General features: G+C 43.0%; 1 protein-coding gene across 4 annotated transcripts in view; it reads right to left on the bottom strand.

Moving 5' to 3' along the window:
• NDRG3 (NDRG family member 3) overlaps positions 1-23,575 on the bottom strand; it is an 84,588-nt gene that overhangs the window by 22,370 nt on the left and 38,643 nt on the right. For 2 of the 4 annotated variants that reach the window (XM_077458954.1, XM_077458956.1), the window contains exons 2-8: positions 17,481-17,565; positions 11,630-11,665; positions 9,050-9,155; positions 6,951-7,071; positions 3,883-3,945; positions 2,839-2,899; positions 978-1,064 (exon numbers count right to left, since the gene is read on the bottom strand). In XM_077458954.1, coding sequence (XP_077315080.1) covers positions 978-1,064; positions 2,839-2,899; positions 3,883-3,945; positions 6,951-7,071; positions 9,050-9,155; positions 11,630-11,665; positions 17,481-17,537 — 531 coding nt within the window. In that variant the 5' untranslated portion in view covers positions 17,538-17,565. Of the gene's footprint in view, positions 1-977; positions 1,065-2,838; positions 2,900-3,882; positions 3,946-6,950; positions 7,072-9,049; positions 9,156-10,123; positions 10,255-11,629; positions 11,666-17,480; positions 17,566-18,969; positions 19,101-23,575 lie in introns of those variants that run through there. The other 2 variants (XM_077458955.1, XM_077458957.1) reach the window with 2 other exon arrangements.

Genomic DNA, 23,575 nt, shown 5'->3' with positions numbered 1-23,575 from the left:
CATTTTTTCCCCAAATAGAGCTTTCTTTTGGTGGTATTTGATTACCTGTGTGATTTTTTTGTTACGTTTTTTTTTAAATTTTGTTATAAAATGTTAACAGGTAATTTTTGTATGTCACTGAAGTACACTGATGAGGCGGCAGTGATGGGCACTGATCGTTAAACTGATCAGTTGGCTGATAGCTGATCACATGGTAAGGGTCTGGGACCGGATTGGTGATCACCTGAGTCAGTGACCTGTAAAGCATGCACAGGGAGCATGCACAGGGGAGGCCGTCATACCTGCCTCCCGGGAGTTCAGATCCGTGCTGTGGCCGTCATTCGACCATAGCGCAGATATCAAGGGGTTAATCGACACTTTTTTGCGGGGAAGGGAAAAAAAAAAAAAAAAAAAAAAAGCTTTCATAGTTTTATGACAACATTTTGCAAATAGGGAATTCATTGATTGGCACTGATGAGGCTGCATTATTAGTCGACAGATTGGCAGCACTGGCGGGAGTGCCCCGATTGTCGGTGTAGATGTCCCTTTTAGAGAAGCCGGTTATTGGCTCTCTTGTGCTGTCAGCGTGAGGTAAGGAGTGCCGATAGCCAACATCTGTTTACCTCTGATCTGCTGTGATTGGACAGAGACTTTAACTCAATCAGCAGTGTCTGGAGAACACTACGATCACATAGAACATTACCCACACCCAGCAAGAGGAATGGTCACAGGATATAGTCATGATGGCATCCCAGAACTAGACAACCTCGCTGTAGTCATCAGATTAGTAGCTAGAGGCGCAGCCACGTGCGCCCCCCCTAATGTCAGCAATAGCCTACACATTGCTCTAATGGAGGATTGCCTTAAAATGTAATTTGTGGTCCATGGGCCACCAACCCAGCCATTTTGTGCAGGCATATCTGGTGTCCATGGGTAGCCAAACTTCCTGCATACAAAGCAGTACAAACCAATCTTTTCCTGAAGACCAAATTCTATACCTTGGAAGCTGCCCAGTCAATCCATCCCTTGGCACAGGGGTCAATGTTGAGAAGTACAAGGCCCTCCACCAGTTCAGGGTAATCAAGCTGCATTAGAGAAAAGGTTTTAGGAAATATTAAAGCGGAATTAATCAAAACCACCTAGAACACAGGCTTGAACAAGTCATACAGGACATGAAATCTTTAGCTAGGGTCACCCCTAAGGTCCTTCACAATTGCAAATTGGGTCAGTGACTGCATCTGATGGTTGCAGTCACTTTTCAGCTGACAATTTCTCTCCCAGCGCCATCGATATTCAGATCAATGTTTGACCTGGAACAATACAAGGTGGTATACAAAATGAACTGGAAGGTCCCCCATAGACCCAAGATTGGGTTGATCATGCTGAAGATCTTGCACTTTTAACATTCCATTAGGGTTCATAGTAGGGGGCGGATACATGTTTTCAGCCGCCTTACAGGCCGCTAACAGGTGCAGATTTTTTGTACATTTAAAATTTCTACACAAATCTGGTATACACTTAACATGTTTATAAAAATTTTAAATATTAAAAGTAAACTGGGAAAAATATAAGTGATTGAAAAACACTTATTACATGGCTTCTCAAAACATAGAAAATTGCAAATATACCTATAAAATGCAATGAACTACCATAAAATTACTGAAATCCACATGTAGTCAATTTAGCATAACAAAAGAACCGATTCGTCTAAAAGAGGATACTTCCCTAGTAGCAACTGAATGTAAATAAGTGGGTGTTGAGACAAAGCTGTCTCCTAAAAGCAAATCAAGTGGAGGGTCAACCACGGTATAATTTAAATATGCTGTTAGCTTTATTGATTAATTACAAAATCTTTGTCTCAACACCCACTTATTTACGTATAAACTGCACTTTGACCGATACGGATTATTTGAAAATCGCCCCCAATACTTGGCGTCTCCGATAACCGGTAGACCTAGTTCATAGTACACATACATTTCATAGAGGTATAGAGTATTAAAAATAGCCCAACTGCAGCTTACCCTTTGTTCACATTCCGAGGGACTTTTGAAAGCAGGCTGTCTTTTCAAATTTCACCTGTTAATGCTGCCAGCAAGGAGTTCCTGCCCAAGGGTGTCAATGTGTGCGCCCCAGCAGGATTGTCAGACTAAAAGCAAGCAACCACTAAGACCATAAAGACTACTGGGGGCATTCCATCCTGTTGGGATAGGAACCTTCAGGTGGTGGACCCTTATACTACTTGTAAAAGTGATCCAGCAGCTAATTAGCCTCTACCAATTTGCAACATCCACCATTCTATTCCCTAGGGAATCCGCTTTAAAAAAAAATTAATGTTTGGGGGGTTCTATGCAGGTTCTAGCGAGAGAAAAACCCACCCACTCTACTGCTATATAGTACAGTTTGTGTGTAGAGTAGTCGGTGCTCTGGCCAATTTCTATGGCACACAAAAGAGCCATAGAAAAGTACAGGCCATCAACTCGACATCTCCATAGAAAATATTTAAGCATTACAGCAACAACATCCAAAAATTCTGACACGTTTAGGCCTTAAGCCTTCATCAAAAACATATCTGAGAAGTGCCAAAATAGGCCCAAACATAAAGCAGTTAAAATATATATATTTTACTTGATTTAAACTTTAAGAAAAAGGACCAGAGTATTATTGAACATTACTATACATTTCTAAGTAAAACTGCAGTATAAAAGATTGCCTGTGGCGATCAGGACATACACTTCATTTTGCTAGCATCCTGCCATTTTACCTGTGGTGCGAGCCTTCGTTAAAACAGCAGGAAAGTGCACAAGTCTGAATTGGCTGAATTTTTCTATAGTATAAATATATATGCACACACATACTTACTGCAAATTTGGACAACACATAGGCACCGGCTCCAACCCCAATCCCTATGATGGACTTTAGGCTGAAAAAAGAAATTAGTTTTCAGATTTTTGGTCCACACAAGAAGTAGACGGACAGACAGACAGACTGCAGGTGGCCACAGCAACCACTCAGAATGAATCTTTCACAAATCTGACACCAGTAAACTAAAAATACACTTTAGATCATGGCACTTAATCCTTTAAACAAGGGAATGCATCTGTAATGGGACTAATGTGGCACAGCAGCATTTTAGTTCTGGAGAAGGTGTTGGTGATAAGGTAGGTAGCATGGCATCACAGCAGCTCATAGATGGTTACAAGGTATGACGTTAAGCTGGCACCAGTGTGTTACAGGACTGGATATTCTAAGAGGGCTGGTTCACACCTCCAAAAACACTCCAGATCCATTCCGGATGAGTTTCTACATGCACTATAACATATTCCTGGATGTATTCCACTTTTTTATACTGTACTGGAGTCCGGTGCGTTTTTGATGTTTTACTGCATTCCAGTTCAGGAAAAAATGTTCTACTTATTTTTCTGAAACTGGAAAGCCTTGGAACTGACCGCACTGGTGTTAACTATGCCATTTTTTTCCCCTGCATCAAAAACAACGCACTGACTACATGTGGTGTGAACTGGCCCTCAATGAACAAAACAAATGTTACTCAGCTCTGGTTCTCAGCGCTAACCAAAATTTGAATCCGTTTGCATTCAGATATGATCTAATGTAACATAAATGGTTTTTAATCCCTCAAATAACTACTGCCAGCCCGTCTAGTCACTTTGTAAAATTTGACCCATGAAAATCGGATCGGCTTTACGGCACACGCAACTAAATAGCGTATGCAATTGACAACGCTTCAGAGCCAGACCCACAGTGCTACTGCTCCAGAAATCCCATTACCTACAGAGCCAGCAAGTCTGCTGCAGCATTCTGCTTATAATTGCTAGAAAAAAATACCACGTATATGTCCAGCAAAAGGAGTCAAGTTTTACATAAATTCTCACTTTTATTTCTTACCTTAGGTGTGTTAGGACAGCAGACAACATCTCAGCCAGGTCGTCCATTGTAGGATACTGGTACCTGGAATAGACAAACAGCATTATATACACATCAAAATAAAAATACATCAAGATCGATATTTAGCCAGCTGAAGCAGGACTGTCCACAGAATATAACACATTAGCCAGCATACTTACCAGTCGTTTGTTTCAGAGGCCTTCTGAGCTGCAGTAAAGTACAAAGGCTGCTATATAAGCCCTTTGTGCTGTGGTATTTGGTCCCTAAAGCCCTAGCTCACCTTCTGGAAAAGAACTTCTAAAACCTACCATAGCGGTCCAGAAGATGCATTCAAACAAGTCTTCTGGGACTGGCCAAAAATGTTACCACTTGGATTAGAGCCCATCATCAGATAGACCGAAACAGTCCGAACAAACCCAAAACACCCCACTTGAATTTCTACTTAAAGTGGTGTAAGGCCAAATGTTTTTGTGACCTTAACCACTGGGCACTTAAACCCCCTTCCTAACCTGACCAGCAGGTTATTTCTCTCACACAGCATATGCTGCAGCACAAATTACACCCCCAAAACGCATTCGGCTATTCCCAAGTATGGCGATATCACAGGTGTGAGACTTTTACACAGCGTGGCCCCATACAGAGGCCCAACATGCAGGGAGCATCATCAGGCATTCTTAAATGTACAAGTTACACATCATTTCTTGACTACCTCTTACACTTTAAGGCCTTGGAGCACCAGGACAATGGAAACTCCCCAAAAATTACCTTATTTTGTCTATTTATACAATATTTCTAACATATAGCATGTACATACCAAAAAATACACCCCCAAAATAGATTCTCCTACTCCCGAGTACGGAGATACATATGGGACACTTTTACACAGCCTGGCCACAGAGGCCCAACATGCAGGGAGCGCCATCAGGTGTTCTAGGGGCATAAGTTTCAAATCTAATTTTACTACCCATTACACTTTTGTGAGGCACTCCAGTGGCATTGATGAGCCGAGTATGGATGGCTGAGCATGGATGGAGGAGGCAGCAATGGGCACAGATCAGTGCTGTGGGCACTACAGATCCAGCCCACAGCACTGCTGCACTCGATCTCTCCCCTCACACTGCACCGATCGGTACAGGAGAGGGGAGAGTGGAACCAGGCATTACGCCGGTTTACAAGTGATCGCTCTCACTTGACAGAGCGATCACTTGGTAAACGGTCGCTGTAAGTAGCCATTTACCGTGATCTGGATATTCCTGGGTGTGTGCGGGATCGCGATTCTGGGAGGACACCCTCCCAGAGTTATCAAGTCGTGTTGTAGCCATCATTTGGCTATGGCATGGTTGTTAAGTGGTTAAAGTAGAACTTCACTCTACCAAACATTGATTTTAAATCCTTGCACTGCTAGCATTAGTAAATAGAAAGTACAGTCCCTTAAAGTATTCATACCCCTTGAAATTTTCCAGTTTGTCATGTTACAACCAAAAACAAATTTTATTGGGATTTTATATGATGGATCAACACAAAGTGGCACATAATTCCGAAGCGAGTGAAAATAAAATGGTTTTCCAATTATTTTTTTTTAAAACGTGGCATGCATTTGTATTCAGCCCCCTTTACTCTGGTTCCACTAGATTTTAGTTAGGGGTATCAATTGCCTTCCGCAGTCACCCAAGTAAATCGAGACCACCTGTGTAATTTAATCTCAGTATAAATACAGCTGTTCTGTGAAGCCCTCAGAGTGGTAGAGAACCTTAGTAAACAGCATCATGATTGCCAAGGAACACACTAGACAGGTCAGGGATAAAGTTGTGGAGAGGTTTAAAGCGGGGTTGGGATTTTTTTTAATATTAAACTAAGCTGTTAAACAGCAATTTTCAATCCATCATCCGAAAATGGAAAGAATATGGCACAAGTGCAAACCTACCAAGACATGGCCATCCACCTAAACTGACAGGCCCGGCAAGGAGAACATCAGAGAAGCAGCCAAAAAGCCCATGTTGGCTCTGGAGGAGCTGCAGAGATCCGATACAGCTCAGGTGGGAGAATCTGTCCACAGGACAACTATTAGTCGTGCTCTCCACAAATCTGGCTTTTATGGAAGAGTGGCAAGAAATCCAAAAGAAGTCCCATTAGCAGTTTGCAAGATGCTATGAGGGGGACACAGCAAACATGTGGAAGAAGGTGCTCTGGTCAGGTGAAACCAAAATTGAACTTTTTGGCCTAAAAGCAAAAACGCTATGGGTGGCACCATCCACACCACCATTTAGCACAGACAGGAAAGCTGGTCAGAGTTGATGGGCAGAAGGATGGGGCTAAATACAGCACAATCTTAGAAGAAAACCTGTTAGAGTCTGCAAAAGACTTGACTGGGGCAGAGGTTCACCTTCCAGCAGGACAACCGCTCTAAACATCTAGCCAGAGCTACAATGGAATGGTTTAGATTAAAGCATATTCATGTGTTAGAATGGCCCAGTTAACGACTGGCTTCTGCCAGACTGACTGCAGTACACAAAGGCCGAATGTCAGCTGGTTTCTATTGAACTGGCTGATGCCGCCCAACAATCAGCCTGTGTGTAGAAGACTTTATATGGATTTAGTGTATGTATCCAGGATATGGTGCTACATATATGGATATTTCCTTGTATTAGATCACTAGAAGGTTATAAGAAGAATGTTCCCAATGCAAAAGATAGATATATATATAAAATAAAACATAAGGGTGGGGGCAGGGTGGAAGAGGACACACCTCTTTCCAATTTTCCTGCAGGGTAACCATATGGAAATAAGACTTGGCTGTCTTACCATCATGCTAACCCTGCAGCGTCTAATATGATCCACTTGACTGGAGACAAATCTGCTGGTCGGGATTTCTGCCTTCACTGGATACCTGATCCAGGTCAGTGATTTTAAACTAACTAAGCCAAAGTTCCAGCATGACAGCCAAGAGGCTAAAACCACATAAGCAGCTCCTGTGATTTCTCCACTTCTAGTGCACCTAGCAAGGAACTCAATTCATTTCGGACATGTTGACGGCACAGACAGAACTCGGAGAAAGCCGGCATACACACCCCGATGGAAATGAAGGCGCTCCCATCTGCTGTCCAGGGGCATCCACATGGCAAACTGCAAAATGCTGAGTGATTTCATGCATGTCTTCATAGTTAAAAAATGTGTTGAAGCAAGATTTGTCTATAAAGAAAAAAAAGACAAAATAGGATGTTATTTCACATCAAAGATGAACAAAAAAACTTTGCGTCTTCATGTTGCTGCAAACTAAATGACTCCCCACTGATTTTGCACCATGGAAAAACAACAAATCATTCTCAACTGGCAGTGATCACTGTCTAGGTGGCCCATGCTAATGAGCATATCCTCTATGCTTGTGGTCTCCAAACTGCAGACCTGTGCTTGTCTTTATCTTACTTTGCACCGTTCCTCTCCCTGATAAAATACACTATTGCGCCAACAACCAATGACTGGGTACCATGTACTATTGTGCCCACTGACACCAATAATGAGGTACTATTAATGAGGGGGCGATATTTCTCCCACTGAGACCAATATCCTGCTCCCCTAAAGTCTGAAGGACAGTAAACTGGCCCTTTGCTTAGAGAGTTAGGAGACCCCTGCTCTATGTCATCCCTGCTGCTGTCCCTGGAATGCACATTATAAATGCTTATGACACGCATGGTGTGGGGAAAGAGTCCTAAAGCCTAGTACCCACAGGGTGAATGTTGGGCAACATCGGCTGGCTAAATATAATAATAAAAAAAAAGCCAACACTAGGCCCATGTGTATGACTGCCAGGCCAGATTCTGTGGGGCGAGCATACTGGAAAACCAGCAGCCAACCGACTCCTGGAGTGTTCTGGCGGGGGGAGCTGTTCAGGTCTCAGAACACAATAGCACTGCAGGGGAGACCGTTGTACCAACATCGGATTGTTCGTACAGCAGCTCCGACCCGAGCTGCTGGGTTGAAAGTAAAAAATAGTGGTGTGTACTAGGCTTAAGAGTTGACCTGCAAGGCAATGGCTGCAGGGCAAAGCAGCTAATAAATTGTACAGAAAATCACCAAGTGCATTACTCAATTCAGTGTTATGTGGGCAGATCATTGGCTGAAATATCCAATAGGTGGACCCCATGCCGATTCTAGGCTACTACCTCCAATAGCAACAAAGGATGCACTTGCCAGATAAATTCTTGGAAGTGTTTGAGGAGCGCCTGGTACAAAAGTTAATCTCACCTGAATGCCATTTTGAAACATTTAATGGATAATGAGCAGGGGGGTCGCCAAACTGACCCCCCAGTTCAGAAACTACAATTTCCATCATGCTTAGTCCTGTCTGAATGTCAGAAATTTACAATGCCTCATGGGACGTTTAGTTCAACAGCTGGAGGGCCGTAGTTTTGGATGCTCTTAACCAGGGGTCTCCATACTGCCATTGCATTTTGAAGGACCCCCCTCCCCAATCCCTTGCATAAGCAAGGTTAATAAAAGCATGAGAGAATGCAACCATTAAGGCTTGATGAAGACCAATGTCTCCTGAAGTCTAACCGCTAACCATCAGAAGTTAGGGCTTCAGCAGTCAATGAGTAAGACTAAAAAAAGGGGCCTTTATCCCAGAAACACATGGGCTGTATTTGAGGTTCTTAACCATTACATTTTTCAAAAAGTCCTCCAAGATGAACTTTGTACCAGGCGCGCTTCATACACAGCCAAGAATTTACCGCATGCACTCAATGAGGCAAGTCGGTTCCCTAAACCGAAACTCTAAACAAGCTCCCCTGTTTAGTGCTACAATTTCTAACTTGCTTGGTTGTCTGAAATGCTTGTTCGGGCCATCTTGTACTGCATCAACCTGATTCAACCCAAAAAAATTCCACATTGCACACTCGCCTCACTGGCATGCTCAGTTGGTGGCCAGAAACAGCTACTTCAGAGGGAGAAAGGTGACAGCTTGAGTGGAGAACACTTAATTTTACTCAACACAAGACTGACCAGAAAATGTAAAATGAGACAAGCCAGGTTTGCTCATTGCCAATGCAAGTCATGCTTCCCACTTAGCAAGGCCGAGAAACAAGTGAGCTTTACAGTTCCTCTGTGTCTCACTTAATTTTTATATGGCCATTTAACAAACCAACGAAAAATAAATAAATCAGCATCTTACGATTCAGGCCAATGTCATGGAACGTCAGGATCACTGGTCTATTTCCTTTCGGGACTCCACGCATGGTGACATGCAACACGCCATGAGCAGTCTCAATATCATGTTCCTATAGGAAGGGGAAAAAAAAAAGAAAAAAAAAAAAAAAGGTTGTATATGTAATTAAAAGTTGTACATTTTACTTACTAGGCCTACTTTTTACCTCCTGCATCAAGATTTAAAAGTAAAAGCCTAAATGGCACCCATGGCAAATTTCCTATCAAACTTGGAATAAAGTCCCACCTGCTTTATTCAGAGCCAAAGTTAGGAAGACTTAGATGCATCGACATTTATTCAGAGCATTTCCTTCCTCCCCAATACTATAATCCGAAATGTAAAATATGCCAAATATAAAATATATACACTATATTGCCAAAAGAATTGACGCCCCTCCAAATCACTGGATTCAGGTATTCCATAACCACGTGTATAAAATCAAGCACCTAGACATGCAGACGGCTTCTGCAAACATTTGAGAAAGAATGGGTCGCTCTCAGGAGCTCTGCGAATTCAAGCGTGGTACAGTGATAAGTTGCCACCTGTACAATAAGTCCATCCATGAAATTGCCATAAAAAAAGCCACACAAACACACACAAACCAACACGGTTAACTGTTTGTTATAATATCACCAAGTGGAAGCAACTTAGCCATGAAAAAAAAAAAAACGATAGAGCGGGGTCTGCTAAGAAGCCACCAACTGTCCGCAGAGTCAATAGCTACAGCCCTCCAAACTGTGTGGCCTTCAGATTAGCATAACAGTGTAGAGAACTTCATGGAATGGGTTTCTATGGCCAAGTCGCTGCAGACAAGCGTTACATCAAGTGCAAAGCCCTAATCTGGACTTGATCACAAAAGTTGGGGAGCCACGCTTTTACAATAGTTTGTTTTGGGGCTTTTGGAGTTTTACCTTTCATGTTTCCGGGCCAATTTTAAAAACAAAAACAGAAAATCAGTAACAAACCATTTCGATAGTTAGACACTTCCACGCAGGGGGCAGACAGATTTACCATCCGTAAAAATTAGCCATGAGGACTTACCGAAGGCTGCAATGCAAGACATATGTGATCGACATCCAAGTAAGCCATTGGGAAGTAGTATGTTACTTCTCGGCAGTGCAGACACTCGAACAAACATTTGTTAAACAGTGAAGTGGCGGGGATTAGTTTCGTACTAATTGGATTCCAGCTTGTAATAAGGATGACGGATCAAGGGAGACTCACTAATGACACACGTACGCAAGTTACATAACCACTCCTCCAAATACTACGGTGTAAACAAGTGATTAAATGCAGGTTAATGGATGTATGCTGGTATTCCTCGGTTTCATTATTGTTATTAAAAGTATATGCAAATCTAAAATGTTTTCTAGTACGTTTGACATCATGCCTGTTCAGATTTTGGATATAATGTATACTGTAAATCGATGGCAAAGTTTCTTCTTGAGAGCCTGCCAATAACAGCCCTTTCCACTAGCACTTGTTGCAGGCTGTTTTAGACTAATGCCCCATTCACACCTGAGAGTTTTGTAGCATGAAGCCTGAAGCTACATAATGCTTGAGGGGAAAAACAAACAAACAAAAAAAATCTATTCTCAATGGAGATAGTTCACACCTCCACTCCATGTCGCCTGAAGCCGAACACATGAAGCGCAAACAAGTTCTGGATCCTTTTTTGTCGCTCAAATCGGGTAGATATTTTTACATTGGTGACCATTTGCCCTGCACAAAAATCGCAGCAAAACGTGCGATTTTCTACCTGAAACGCTACGTTCAGGTGTGACTGGGGCCTAAGCCACTTGCGCCCAACTGGTAGCAGCGTTTTCAGTCATGTGGTCTCCCTCAGGCCTTTGGGCAGACAATCAGGCAAATTAGATAGGCATTCCAATGGCCAACTGAAGACACTAATGCCAATTGCGAGATAGTGGTTTAGGGTTGTCAGCCTGAGACAGGAAGGCAGGACACATTGAAAGGTTTAATACTGGAGGGGGCAAAATTTGATGCATAGTAACCAGCTTTCAGGTTTTATTGTCAAAGCTTAATTGAATAAGCTGAAGTTAGAAGCAGCTTGCGTAATCCAGTTTTAGTAACTCTACCCCCATCATGTCAAATAAGTGCAAGACTAGATAACTGGCTTAAGAGAAACCAAATAGATTTTCCTATGCACTTTCATGCACTTTCCTAGATGAAGGATGCGTTGTACTCCCCTCCAGGTGACTTCATGCCGCCAGGGTTGCGGTTCAGGCTGCGCTCCATCAGACCTGCCATCTCATCAGGACTGTAGACCGTGTTCCCGGCCACACCTTCCTTCTCCACGGTTGTCTGGGAGCAGATAGACACCACTGCCAGCGGAAGTCTGCCATCAGATGAGCCTTTTTCTTAATTACATGTGAGTGGCCCTTTTGGAGTTTTATTAAAATATTGCTCTTAATACAACACTTAAAGGTGCTTTTTGCTTTTGTTTTAGATACTTAGAATATGACCAGAAATCTGTAGAACAGGTACATTACATAAGCAAATATCCCATACTAAAAGATGTAGTCTCACCTGTCCATCAAAGTCTTCAAAGTTCCGACCGGCATTCTAGGAGGTAAAGCAAAACAAAAATAAGAACAAAAATAACCTAATATATTTCAAATTAAACTTGTGCTTAAAAGGAATGAAAGTTCCAGAATGTGTGGAACCTGCTGGTTGTTGTGTGGCAAATGTGAACCAAATCACAAGACCAATTAGCAGCACCTCCGAGTATGAATGAGCATGAGAGTATGAATGCAACTCACTTCATGCGACCATAAAAAGTGGACTTCAACTTTGACCTGCATGGGTAAAGCACTTTAAAAACTTTGGTACAAGTTGTCCTTTAATGACTAACCCCACTCACACTGCCAGGCCACCTAGGCTTGTACTCCGTCACCCTTGGTCTTGCCATCTCCACTCTTCAATCGCACTGGGAACTGCACAGTTGCTACACAAAACATCCTTGCAAGTCCTCCTTAAGCCTGCACATGTATGCCACAATCCTGTTCATTCCAAAAGGGGAGTCAAACTCCTGTGGAGCTGCAGAGTACATCTCTAATAGGAATGAATAGAGCCATTGTACCAAGGCAGAAGACGACCCAGCATGACATTTTGTACAGAAAGCTGGGCCTGCCCAGTGAATATCAGAATAGGACAACACGTACACAAAAAAAAAAAAAAAAAAAAAAAAAAAAAAGTACACCACTGAGACAAAGGATCCATTAGCTACTGTTGCTTTGGATGAAGTGTAGAAGAGCTGGAACCCTTGTCAAGTTTTTATAGCTGTCCATTGCCCCATGGGGGGGGCATGGGCATTCCACTCACTTCCTCCATCTCTAGACAGGAGATGAAAGCAAATCTCACTAAACCAGCCACTTTCTGACCGCATCACTTGTCTGTGCCAGATCTTACCCAATACATGCTCTAGCGCTTCTGGGTAGAGGGCATGGTGCCCCCAGAAACCCAGCACAAGCCGTTCAGTGGGTGCTGGCTAATGGATGTCCGCAGGCACCCATCGATCGGTGAGTAGAGAGGCAGGACAGAGCTCTGCCTAGGTAAACAAGGCAGAGCTCTGTCCTGTCAGCAGGGAAGCAATGGATATTTTTCCCCTACAAAGCAAGGAATAAAAGCCATAACTTCCCTTGGTAAAAACACCGGTGTACACAAACACTGGTTAGGCACACATTTAACCCTTTGAACACCCTAGCCGTTTAACCCCTTCCCAGCCAGTGCCATTAGTACAGCGACAGCACATATTAACACTGATCACTATATATTAGTGTCACTTGGTTCCCACAAATTTTAAGGCCTCATGCACACTGGATGTTTTGAAAAGGGTTAGCTGTAGAATGAGTTGCAGGGTTTTTTCAGCTTTTATTAAGCAAAACGAAACTCCCACAAAAGTTTATGGCCCAAAAATGCTGATAAACGCTGAATAGTTTCAAGTTTTTCAGAGTTTTCCAAAGTTTAAGCTTTTATCAGCGTTCAGAACATTTTAACAGCTGGAAAATTTCTCTTAAAACCCACTAGTTCCTATATGTCTGCATGGATACATAGGATAAAATGCTGGGGGGGGGGGGGTTTACTGTCTGCAGAAAAAAAAAAAAAAAAAAAGTCTATAGCCAAAAACAGCAACAGTATAAACATCCAGTGTGTATGAGGCCTAAAAGTGTTAGAATGTTTGCCGCATTTTTTGCAGTCCTGCTACAAGTTGCTGATCGCCACCATGGCTTACACACTAATTAGAATATATCTATCCATACACACACTGATATAGCCATTTTACTAACCTGACAGATTATGCCAAATAGGAAACCTTCATTTTATTTTTAAATAGAGATTTTAACTACAAGCAAGAATGAGTCCTTACATTTAAAAAGGCACCTGTCATTTCAGATCCATCATGGCAGCTTCTGTTAGTGGGCATCCACTCACCTGCTGCCATCACATCCCTCACCTTGTATCACTGACACATCACCAGTCACCCTATTAAAGTGAGTGGGAATTGTCAGGCGTATTGTAAATAATAATAAAAAAAAAAAAAAAGCCTGGTCATGAAGGGGGGGGGTAAATCTTACGGACGTAAAGTGGCTAGCAGGGGTTTAACCCTTTCCCTACACCATTTCAATTTTTTTATTTTTAATATACACTTTAAATCTCTATCAGTTTTAAAAGCACTTAAAACGGCCATAAATGTAGCCGAGCCCGTACAATGAAGTGTCAATGGAACGAGTCTGCAGAATACAAAAAGCTTGTTAAAGATCCAATGTACCAGTCCTCCACTGGCACAAGTACAGTGCAAATGTTCTATTATGCAATTTAAGCCAACAGAGCCATGCTTGTTGAATTCCGATTCATGAATCAGTTGTCAGAAGCACAAACATTTCAATTAATATATCATGGCAGAAAATAGTTCCAATGGACACTTGCTGTATTTGGATGAACATTGTGAATAAACATAAAACTTTAGGTGGACGATCGAGTGTTCAGTGGGGAGATATCTGCACTTGTGTTCTCAACTCGCCTACCAGCCAAGCTGCGGACTTATCCTTAAAGCGGCAGCCGCTCTCAGCCCCCCCCCCCCCCCCCCCCAATACTTACCCAAGCCCATCTAGCGCCAGCAATGTTTCAGGCTGGTCTCGGCTGCCCTCCCATGTTGGTCTGGGGCCGGAGTCGGCAGTGTCATTTTATGGCAAAAAACGTCAGGAAACCGTTTCCGAGGGGTGTGCAATGTGCAGACTTCACACCACTATCTACCAACTAAAGTCATTTTTGATGTTCCTTTTAAACTAATATCAAAATATTTTAGGGGTCCTTTCACACGGGCGTTCAGTTTTTTTTAGTTCAACAGATAACTGGATAGGGATGTAAATTTTTACATTCCTTTTCATGTTCGCTGACATCCATTTTTCAGCATTTTTTGGGGGGGGGGGGGTGACCAAACTGAATAAAAAAACAGAAGCCTTTGTTTTTAGGTGAAAAATGGAAGTCATCGGATGCCAGCAGAAAAATGGACATATGGCACACACGTGTGGAAGGACCCCAAGGCTGGGTTCACACTATTGCGATCCCCACATCCAATTCATAATAGGAGAATGTGAACGGCTCTCTATGGTGCCGGTTCACACATCTCCGATACGGATCTGGTGCGAATTTGCACAGGAACCCTGTGTGTCTTTTGGTCTGTTTCAGGTCTAAAGTCAGCCAAAAATGCAGGCTGAAATCAGACCTGAAATGGTGAACATGGGCGCCATGACGGACGAGGTCCAGAGCCGCCCCCACCCCCCCCCCCATGTCAGACGGGGAGGGGGGGCACAATCTGTCACATTTTATTGCCACTATACCTGGCAACTTTTTGATGTTCCTTTTAAACTGATCCTTGCGTTGATCGGGGGCCACACGCAGCCACCCATTTCGGATGGGGGTCAGAGACGGTGGTGTCATACATTAAGGCAAATAACTGCAGAAAACCATTTCCAAGGGGTGTGCAATGTGCAGACTCTTGCCACTGTAACTACCAACTAAATAGAAGTAATTTTTGATGTTCCCTTAAAACTGATCACAATCTAAAGCTCAGCTTTTGGATGGAAAATAAAAACCAGAGTCAGCTCCCCACGTTGGATGGGTGCCGGAGAGGGTGAGAAGTTATTTTCGAGGTTCCCTTTAACTACTTGCCACCCAGGCCAATTCTGACACTTTTCTCCTAATTGTAAGACCCTTTTCACATGGGTGAATCTGTTTTGATGGACTCTGCTAGCTCAGCGGATCTCTGTTGATCCCCCTGAGCAGGCAGATGAAAGGTAAGTAGTCTCTGCTCACTGAGCAGAGATGGAACTATCAGAGCCCAGCTGTCCTCTATGGGAAATTTACAAGTTACCTGTTTAGAGTTGGAGTGAGAGCAATAATTCTAGCGCTAGACCCTCTAACTCTTGTGGCGATACCTCAAGTGTGATTTGAAGGCCCTTTACACCTCTAGGCTGTAAAAAAAAAAAAAAAAAAAAAATTCTCCGCTTCCCAGCCGAGGCGGCGGCATATTTTCAAATGCAGAGGCTGAACAGCTGCCATGATTGTTATTGTGAAGGGAATCGCTGGCTATAAAAAAATAAAAAAAATAGTATCTCACAAGAGTACACCCCTCACATTGTTGTAAATATTTTATTATATCTTTTCATGTGACAACACTGAAGAAATGACACTTTGCTACAACGTAAAGTAGTGAGTGTACAGCTTGTATAACGGTGTAAATTTTCTGTGCCATTAAAACTCACACAGCCATTAATTTACAAACCGAACTGTAGCTCCCCAGTACCGGCAGCACTCATGCAGCCCCAGCCCATGACACTCCCACCACCATGCTTGACTGTAGGCAAGACACACTTGTCTTTGTACTCCTCACCTGGTTGCCCCCACACACGCTTGACACCATCTGAACCAAATAAGTTTATCTTGGTCTTATCAGACCACAGGTCCTCGTTGCAGTAATCAATGTCCATAGTCCGCTTGTCTTCAGCAAACTGCAGGCTTTCTTGTGCATCGTTAGCTTCCTTCTGGGAAGAGCCATGCAGACCAATTTGATGCAGCGTGCGGCGTATGGTCTAAGCACTGACAGGCTGACCCCCCCAGCAGCACTCAAACGTCTACTTCCTAAAAGACAACCTCTGGATATGACACTGAGCACGTGCACTCAACTTCTTCGGTCGACCATGATGAGACCTGTTCTGAGTGGAACCTGTCCTGTTAAACCACTGTATGGTCTTGGCCACCATGCTGCAGCTCAGTTTCAGGGTCTTAGCAATCTTATAGCCTAGGCCATCTTTATGAAGAGCAATTTTTTTTTTCAGATCCTCCTTTTGCCATGAGATGCCACTGAACTTCCAGTAAGAGCAAAAACACCAAATTTAACACACCTGCTCCCCATTCACACCTGAGAACTTTTAACAGTCACATGACACCGGGGAGGGAAAATGGCTAATTGGGCCCAATTTGGACATTTTAACTTAAGGGTGCACTCACTTGTTGCCAGCGGTTTAGACATTGACTATTAGTGTAAATTTGCTGCCCCCTCAAAATAACTTGTTATACAAGCTGTACAATTGCTACTTTACATCGTGTAATTTCTTCAGTGTTGTCATAGGAAAAGAAAATATTTACAACATGAGGGGTGTACTCACTTGTGAGATACTGTTTTATAGCCGGTGAACACCCATGCAACACGATTCCAGCGCAGAAAAAAAAAAAAAAAAAGTCCCTACACTATTTTCCTGTGGTTTCAATGAGAGTTCAGTCATAACAGTATGGTTCAACTCACATTGCACAGATATTGCATGCGATCGGCACCACAGTGAGGGTGTGAATCACATGCGATACGTTCCACAAGCGTGATACCGGGCAGAAAGTCTGCGACATCTTATGACATGCGGGCAATGGTTAAACTGATAATATATTTAAAGTTCAGCTTTTGGATGGAATAACCAAGTCGGCCCCCTATGTGGTATGGCTTTGCCTTGCCACTGTATCTATCAAATATATATATATATATATATATATATATATATATATATATATATATATATATATATATATATATATATATATATATATATATATATATATATATATATATATATATATATAAATTAATTTTTTATTATAATAATTTTTGATGTTCCAATATCACAATATATGTAAAGCTCAGCCTTTGGAAGGAAAATAAAAACCTGAGGCCGGAGTTGTGCGCCCCCCCATAGGCCAGAGTCATCGCTCTCTTGGATTGTTACCATTTAGAAAAAAAAATAAAAATTCATAGCCAGTTTGGCCCACAGACAGACAGACACTCCCAGACTCAAAACTACCATAGCAGCAGAGGTAGCCGAAGCCTTACCTTATCCGTCAGAAGAGGTTTTATCTCCGTCAGTTGGACATCCTGCAGTTCATCCATATTTCAGTTTCAGCTGAAGAACACAATTCTGGAACACAATAAAAAGACTGGTAAAAAAATAAATAAAAAAAAATAATAAAAAACACATCTGAATATTGTGCAGATCATAAGACAGAACAAATCTGCAGCATGTCCTGAGGCATGCTGATTAAACACTCAGCTTACACAATATCATTACAGATTACGGCTAAGCATCTCAAAGTAGGTGCCTTTGCAGTTAAAAAGTATCAAAAAGGTCCTGAAAAGCTGCATTACCAAACAAAACCATTGTCAATTATTACCCAGAGTGCACACAGCGCAACATGGAGGACAGGAGAAGCTTTACTATCAGAGCAATTTTTTTTTCCCAACCGAAATCGTAAAGCAAAATTTCAGCAAGATAAAAATGGCTTATTAAGCCCTCTTCACACTGAACAGATTTGTCATGACAAGGCGCAGCCTATTTCCGGCAATGGCACCGGTCCAATTTGTGAGATGCCGACTTAGTGGCAAAAGTAGTTCCTGCACCACTTTTGCTGATTTTGGGTGTGACTTCAATATACATCTGTACATGAAGCCGCACAGATGACTTTCAAGTAGCACCCAAAGTCACATGGACATGCCGCTTTGAAATTGTGCGGCTTCAGATGAAGCGTTCAGTGTGAACGAGGACTAAAAAGACAGTGTCACGCCCTAAACTGTTGAATAGTAATGGCGCCCAGATCTTACATGGAGCAAAGTTTCAACATACCACCCCTTCAGAGTGGTATTACCCTTTTTTAGAGGACGTCAATGTAAAGTATCCTCTTGGGGACATGGTTAGCTTTAAGGCAAACATGTAAAAATGTATAATAAAAAAAATATATATATATATATATATATATATATATATATATATATATATATATATATATATATATATATATATATATATATATATATATATATATATATATATATAAATATAAATATATATTATAGTTACATAGGTTGACTAAAGACACCAGTCCATCCAGTTCAACCTGTCTACAATTGTCCCTATCCCTGTACATTGCACACTCACACCAGTCCCTATCCTCAAAGAGCCCACAATCCAAGGTCCCCATTCATATACTAGAGTCAATTTTGGACAGAAGCCAATTAACCTACCAGCATGTCTTTGGAGTGTGGGAGGAAACCGGAGTACCCGGAGGAAACCCACGCAGGCACAGGGAGAACATGCAAACTTCAGGCAGGTAGTGTCTTGGTTGGGATTCAAACCAGCGACCCTTTTTACTGCTAGGTGAGTGCTAACCACTACACCACTGTGCCGCTGTATATTTATACACATTACACACACACACACACGTTGCTATTGCAGTGCTCCTTCTAGCAACGCAAATTGCCTGGTTGACCCCTGCTTTTTCGACAGTGACGTAGAGTGTGCATGCCTATTAGAAAGTAAACTTTGAACCTGCACTTCTTGCTCCAGGCAAGCGTCTCAGAAGTACAGAAGTCAGCAATACAGCAGGATAGCCAGGGAACTTGCATTTTCAAGAGCAAGTCAACTGATGTGCTTCCTAAGCACAAGCTGCCTTGAAAAGCTTGCTCTGCATTGCAATCATGTACACCTCCAAGTGCTGCAGAAAATTGTCACATTCTGCGAATGTCACCCCCATGCTCCACTCTGATCTTGAGTGGATTACTGTAGTGAACTATTAAAAAACCACGTGAGCTATACTGTGTCCTGCGTCAGCCATTAAATAACCATGAATCTTTCATTCCCCTAGGACATGGAGGAAAAGTGCAGGTTCATGCAAGATTTATGTCACCTTCAACGTAAATTCAAGGACATTCACTGCAAGATGCCAGGGAAACCAATAAACCCTCTTCAGAGGGTCCACAACAAGGTGGATTTAACCAGGTCACATCACACAGAACACAATGGCCGTTCAGCTGTTCCTGTAAGTCCTGCCAATACCGCTCCCTCAATAAAACTCCCAGCACTCAAAATGAGCAAACAATAGTAATTCTATGCGAGGAGCGTGGTAAAGGGTCTATAAAACCTACCACACAACTTTGAAAGAAAATCAGTAACTATGGACAGAAGGGTGCAAAGAAGTTTCAGAACTTTACATCTAAAGAGGCTATGCAGATCATCAAGCTACATCATAAATCGTGAGGAAAGAACCATTTAAATATTTATTAAGTTAAGGGGCCATATAATAAAAGGAGACTCCAGGCATTTACAAAAAGGTGTCTGAAATTTAAGGGGATTTTCAACTGGACTAGTTTATTGAAGGGTGCGAATCATTGCAAATAATTAAAATGCAGAGACTTCAAGTGACAAGAGCCGCCACAGATCTTGACAGATTGAGGACACCGAGACAGATGGGCCCAAAAAGCAGTACATTTTTCAGCACCATGAGCTCTAGGTTGGTAGTTTGACATGACGCACTTTACGTACAGAAAGATGCCTCCTTGCCCAAATTTTCAGCCAGCACACCCTGAATCACCCTACCAAGGGCCCCTCGCTCCCAGTATACGCAACCCCCAATATTAACTCCCAGTCCAGTGCCTGACACTGCCTGTATGCCCAACCCTCAAACCTACACTCCTTGGGATGCCCAACACTCAAACCTACACTCCTTGGGATGCCCAACACTCAAACCTACACTCCTTGGGATGCCCAACACTCAAACCTACACTCCTTGGGATGTCCAACACTCAAACCTACACTCCTTGGGATGTCCAACACTCAAACCTACACTCCTTGGGATGTCCAACACTCAAACCTACACTCCTTGGGATGTCCAACACTCAAACCTACACTCCTTGGGATGTCCAACACTCAAACCTACACTCCTTGGGATGTCCAACACTCAAACCTACACTCCTTGGGATGTCCAACACTCAAACCTACACTCCTTGGGATGTCCAACACTCAAACCTACACTCCTTGGGATGTCCAACACTCAAACCTACACTCCTTGGGATGTCCAACACTCAAACCTACACTCCTTGGGATGTCCAACACTCAAACCTACACTCCTTGGGATGTCCAACACTCAAACCTACACTCCTTGGGATGTCCAACACTCAAACCTACACTCCTTGGGATGTCCAACACTCAAACCTACACTCCTTGGGATGTCCAACACTCAAACCTACACTCCTTGGGATGTCCAACACTCAAACCTACACTCCTTGGGATGTCCAACACTCAAACCTACACTCCTTGGGATGTCCAACACTCAAACCTACACTCCTTGGGATGTCCAACACTCAAACCTACACTCCTTGGGATGTCCAACACTCAAACCTACACTCCTTGGGATGTCCAACACTCAAACCTACACTCCTTGGGATGTCCAACACTCAAACCTACACTCCTTGGGATGTCCAACACTCAAACCTACACTCCTTGGGATGTCCAACACTCAAACCTACACTCCTTGGGATGTCCAACACTCAAACCTACACTCCTTGGGATGTCCAACACTCAAACCTACACTCCTTGGGATGTCCAACACTCAAACCTACACTCCTTGGGATGTCCAACACTCAAACCTACACTCCTTGGGATGTCCAACACTCAAACCTACACTCCTTGGGATGTCCAACACTCAAACCTACACTCCTTGGGATGTCCAACACTCAAACCTACACTCCTTGGGATGTCCAACACTCAAACCTACACTCCTTGGGATGTCCAACACTCAAACCTACACTCCTTGGGATGTCCAACACTCAAACCTACACTCCTTGGGATGTCCAACACTCAAACCTACACTCCTTGGGATGTCCAACACTCAAACCTACACTCCTTGGGATGTCCAACACTCAAACCTACACTCCTTGGGATGTCCAACACTCAAACCTACACACCTTGGGATGTCCAACACTCAAACCTACACACCTTGGGATGTCCAACACTCAAACCTACACACCTTGGGATGTCCAACCAACACTCAAACCTACACTCCTTGGAATGTCCAACCCTCAAACCTACACTCCTTGGGATGTCCAACCAACACTCAAACCTACACTCCTTGGGATGTCCAACCAACCAACACTCAAACCTACACTCTTTGGGATGTCCAACACTCAAACCTACACTCCTTGGGATGTCCAACGAACACTCTTGCTACGCCTCATGCTCCCTGTAACACCAACAGCCGAACCAATGCTTTCTGTATATCCAAGCCTCTAACCAATCCTCCCTGTAGCTCAAACACTCAGTCCAACCTTTTAACACTACCTGTATGCCAAATCCTGGAACTACCTCTTCCCGTTTCACCAATGCTCCCACATAACCAACCCTTGAGCCAATACTCCCTGTATACGCAAGCCTTAAAATCAAAACTCCCTGCATCTCCACTCAAACCAACTCTCCCTGTATCCCTAAGCTTTCAAACTATACACCTTGCATGCCCAACATTCTACCCCATGCTCCCTGTAAACCCCAAACCAATGCCCAACCTTCGCTGTAAGTTCAACAATTGAACCAACACTCCCTGTATCCGCAACATTTCAAATTGCACACAGTGTATGCCCATTCTGCCCAATGCACCCCGTTTCCTCAACCCCACACCCAACGCACCCCCACCTTTCCCTCAATTTACACCAATACTCCCTGTAAGCCCAACCCTCTGTCCAAAGCTTTCTGTACCTTCAACTCAAAACATAATGCTCCCTGTATGCCCAGCCTTCTACCAAATGCTGTGTCCTTCATGCTTCCATATCACCATAACCCTGCCTGCTGCACATACAATCAGACATAACTAGGGTTAAAAAGCCATGTTCTTACCTCAGGCCTAATTCATACAAAAACACTGCCTGTGTCTACTGCCCCAGGGACAGCTCAACACCTCCAACGTGGCATTTAAGAAAGCAGAGCAGTAGATATCAAAAAGGTAGAAGGAATCTGCTATTTATATAAAACAAAGGCAGTGCTCTACCAACTACTAAATCTAAAGGGCAATTAGTTAAGGCACTTTCATACATGGTACACTTATTTTTGCTCCCTCCCCGCCATGCTGACCTAACACAGCCCACCCTCTTCGCATATGCATAGTTACTGATATCAGACGCCCCGAGCCTCCAGGGATTATTTACATCCCGCTCTGCTAGTCCTCCACTCCCCAAGTTCTTCGGTAGAACCCTATTGATTTTGATGGGGCTCCTCTACCAGGGTTCTGACCAGTAGACAAGCCAGCCCATGGAGGGAGAGGGGGGGGTGGTTATATTGAAGTTTATAAGTCAAATAAACCGCATAATAAACTCCAGTGAGTACATGACAAAACGTGATCTTAAAATATGCAAAAACTCCACATGCACAATATAAAAAACTCTTGATTGCTGAAGAAAAACTCAATCCATGCTCTGACAGTGTCTGCAAAGAATAAGTGCCAACAGGTAACCACCACCACCTCCGTGTGCAATGCCTGCTCACCTCAATTAGAGACCCCCTTGGGTCTATTGGCACTTAATCCACAAACAGGTCAACTCTCTTGTACTCAGGTTTTCAGCTAATGGCTTTTAGCATACCGGGACTTCGCCACAGACTATTTCTTTCTCCAAATTACAATTTCTCCAAGCAAAGAAAAACCATCGCGCAAAATTGCTTAAAAATACTTGCTTTAAATAATCATACTGCACTCACATTTGAACAGAAATAAAACTGCACTGAACGATCAGTTTGGTGTTGGAACAGCTGCTCCCATCACTACACATCCAGGGTACTGACCCACCGTAAGTGTTATCACGGCTCCCACCCAACGCGTTGCGTCACAGGTCACGTGACTTTCTCAAGGGAAAGGAAGCCATGTGACGAATGTTATAGTACAAGAACTACGATGACGCACGAGTCATTGGACCATCTTGCCATCAATCATACGCATAGTACTCTTCATTGTGTGAGCATTTATACATACAGTGGAACCTTGGATTACAAGCAAAGTCTGTTCCAGGAGAATGCTTGTAATCCAAAGCACTCTTATATCAAAGAGAGTTTCCCCATAGAAGTCAATGGAAACGAAGATGATTTGTTCCACATTGACTTCTATTGCATGCAATAC

The sequence above is a fragment of the Lithobates pipiens genome, unplaced genomic scaffold (assembly GCF_037356315.1).
Source record: "Lithobates pipiens isolate NorthernLeopardFrog02 unplaced genomic scaffold, aLitPip1_a1.2 Scaffold_28, whole genome shotgun sequence".
NCBI lineage: Eukaryota > Metazoa > Chordata > Amphibia > Anura > Ranidae > Lithobates > Lithobates pipiens.
This window is presented reverse-complemented; position numbering and strand designations above follow the sequence as displayed.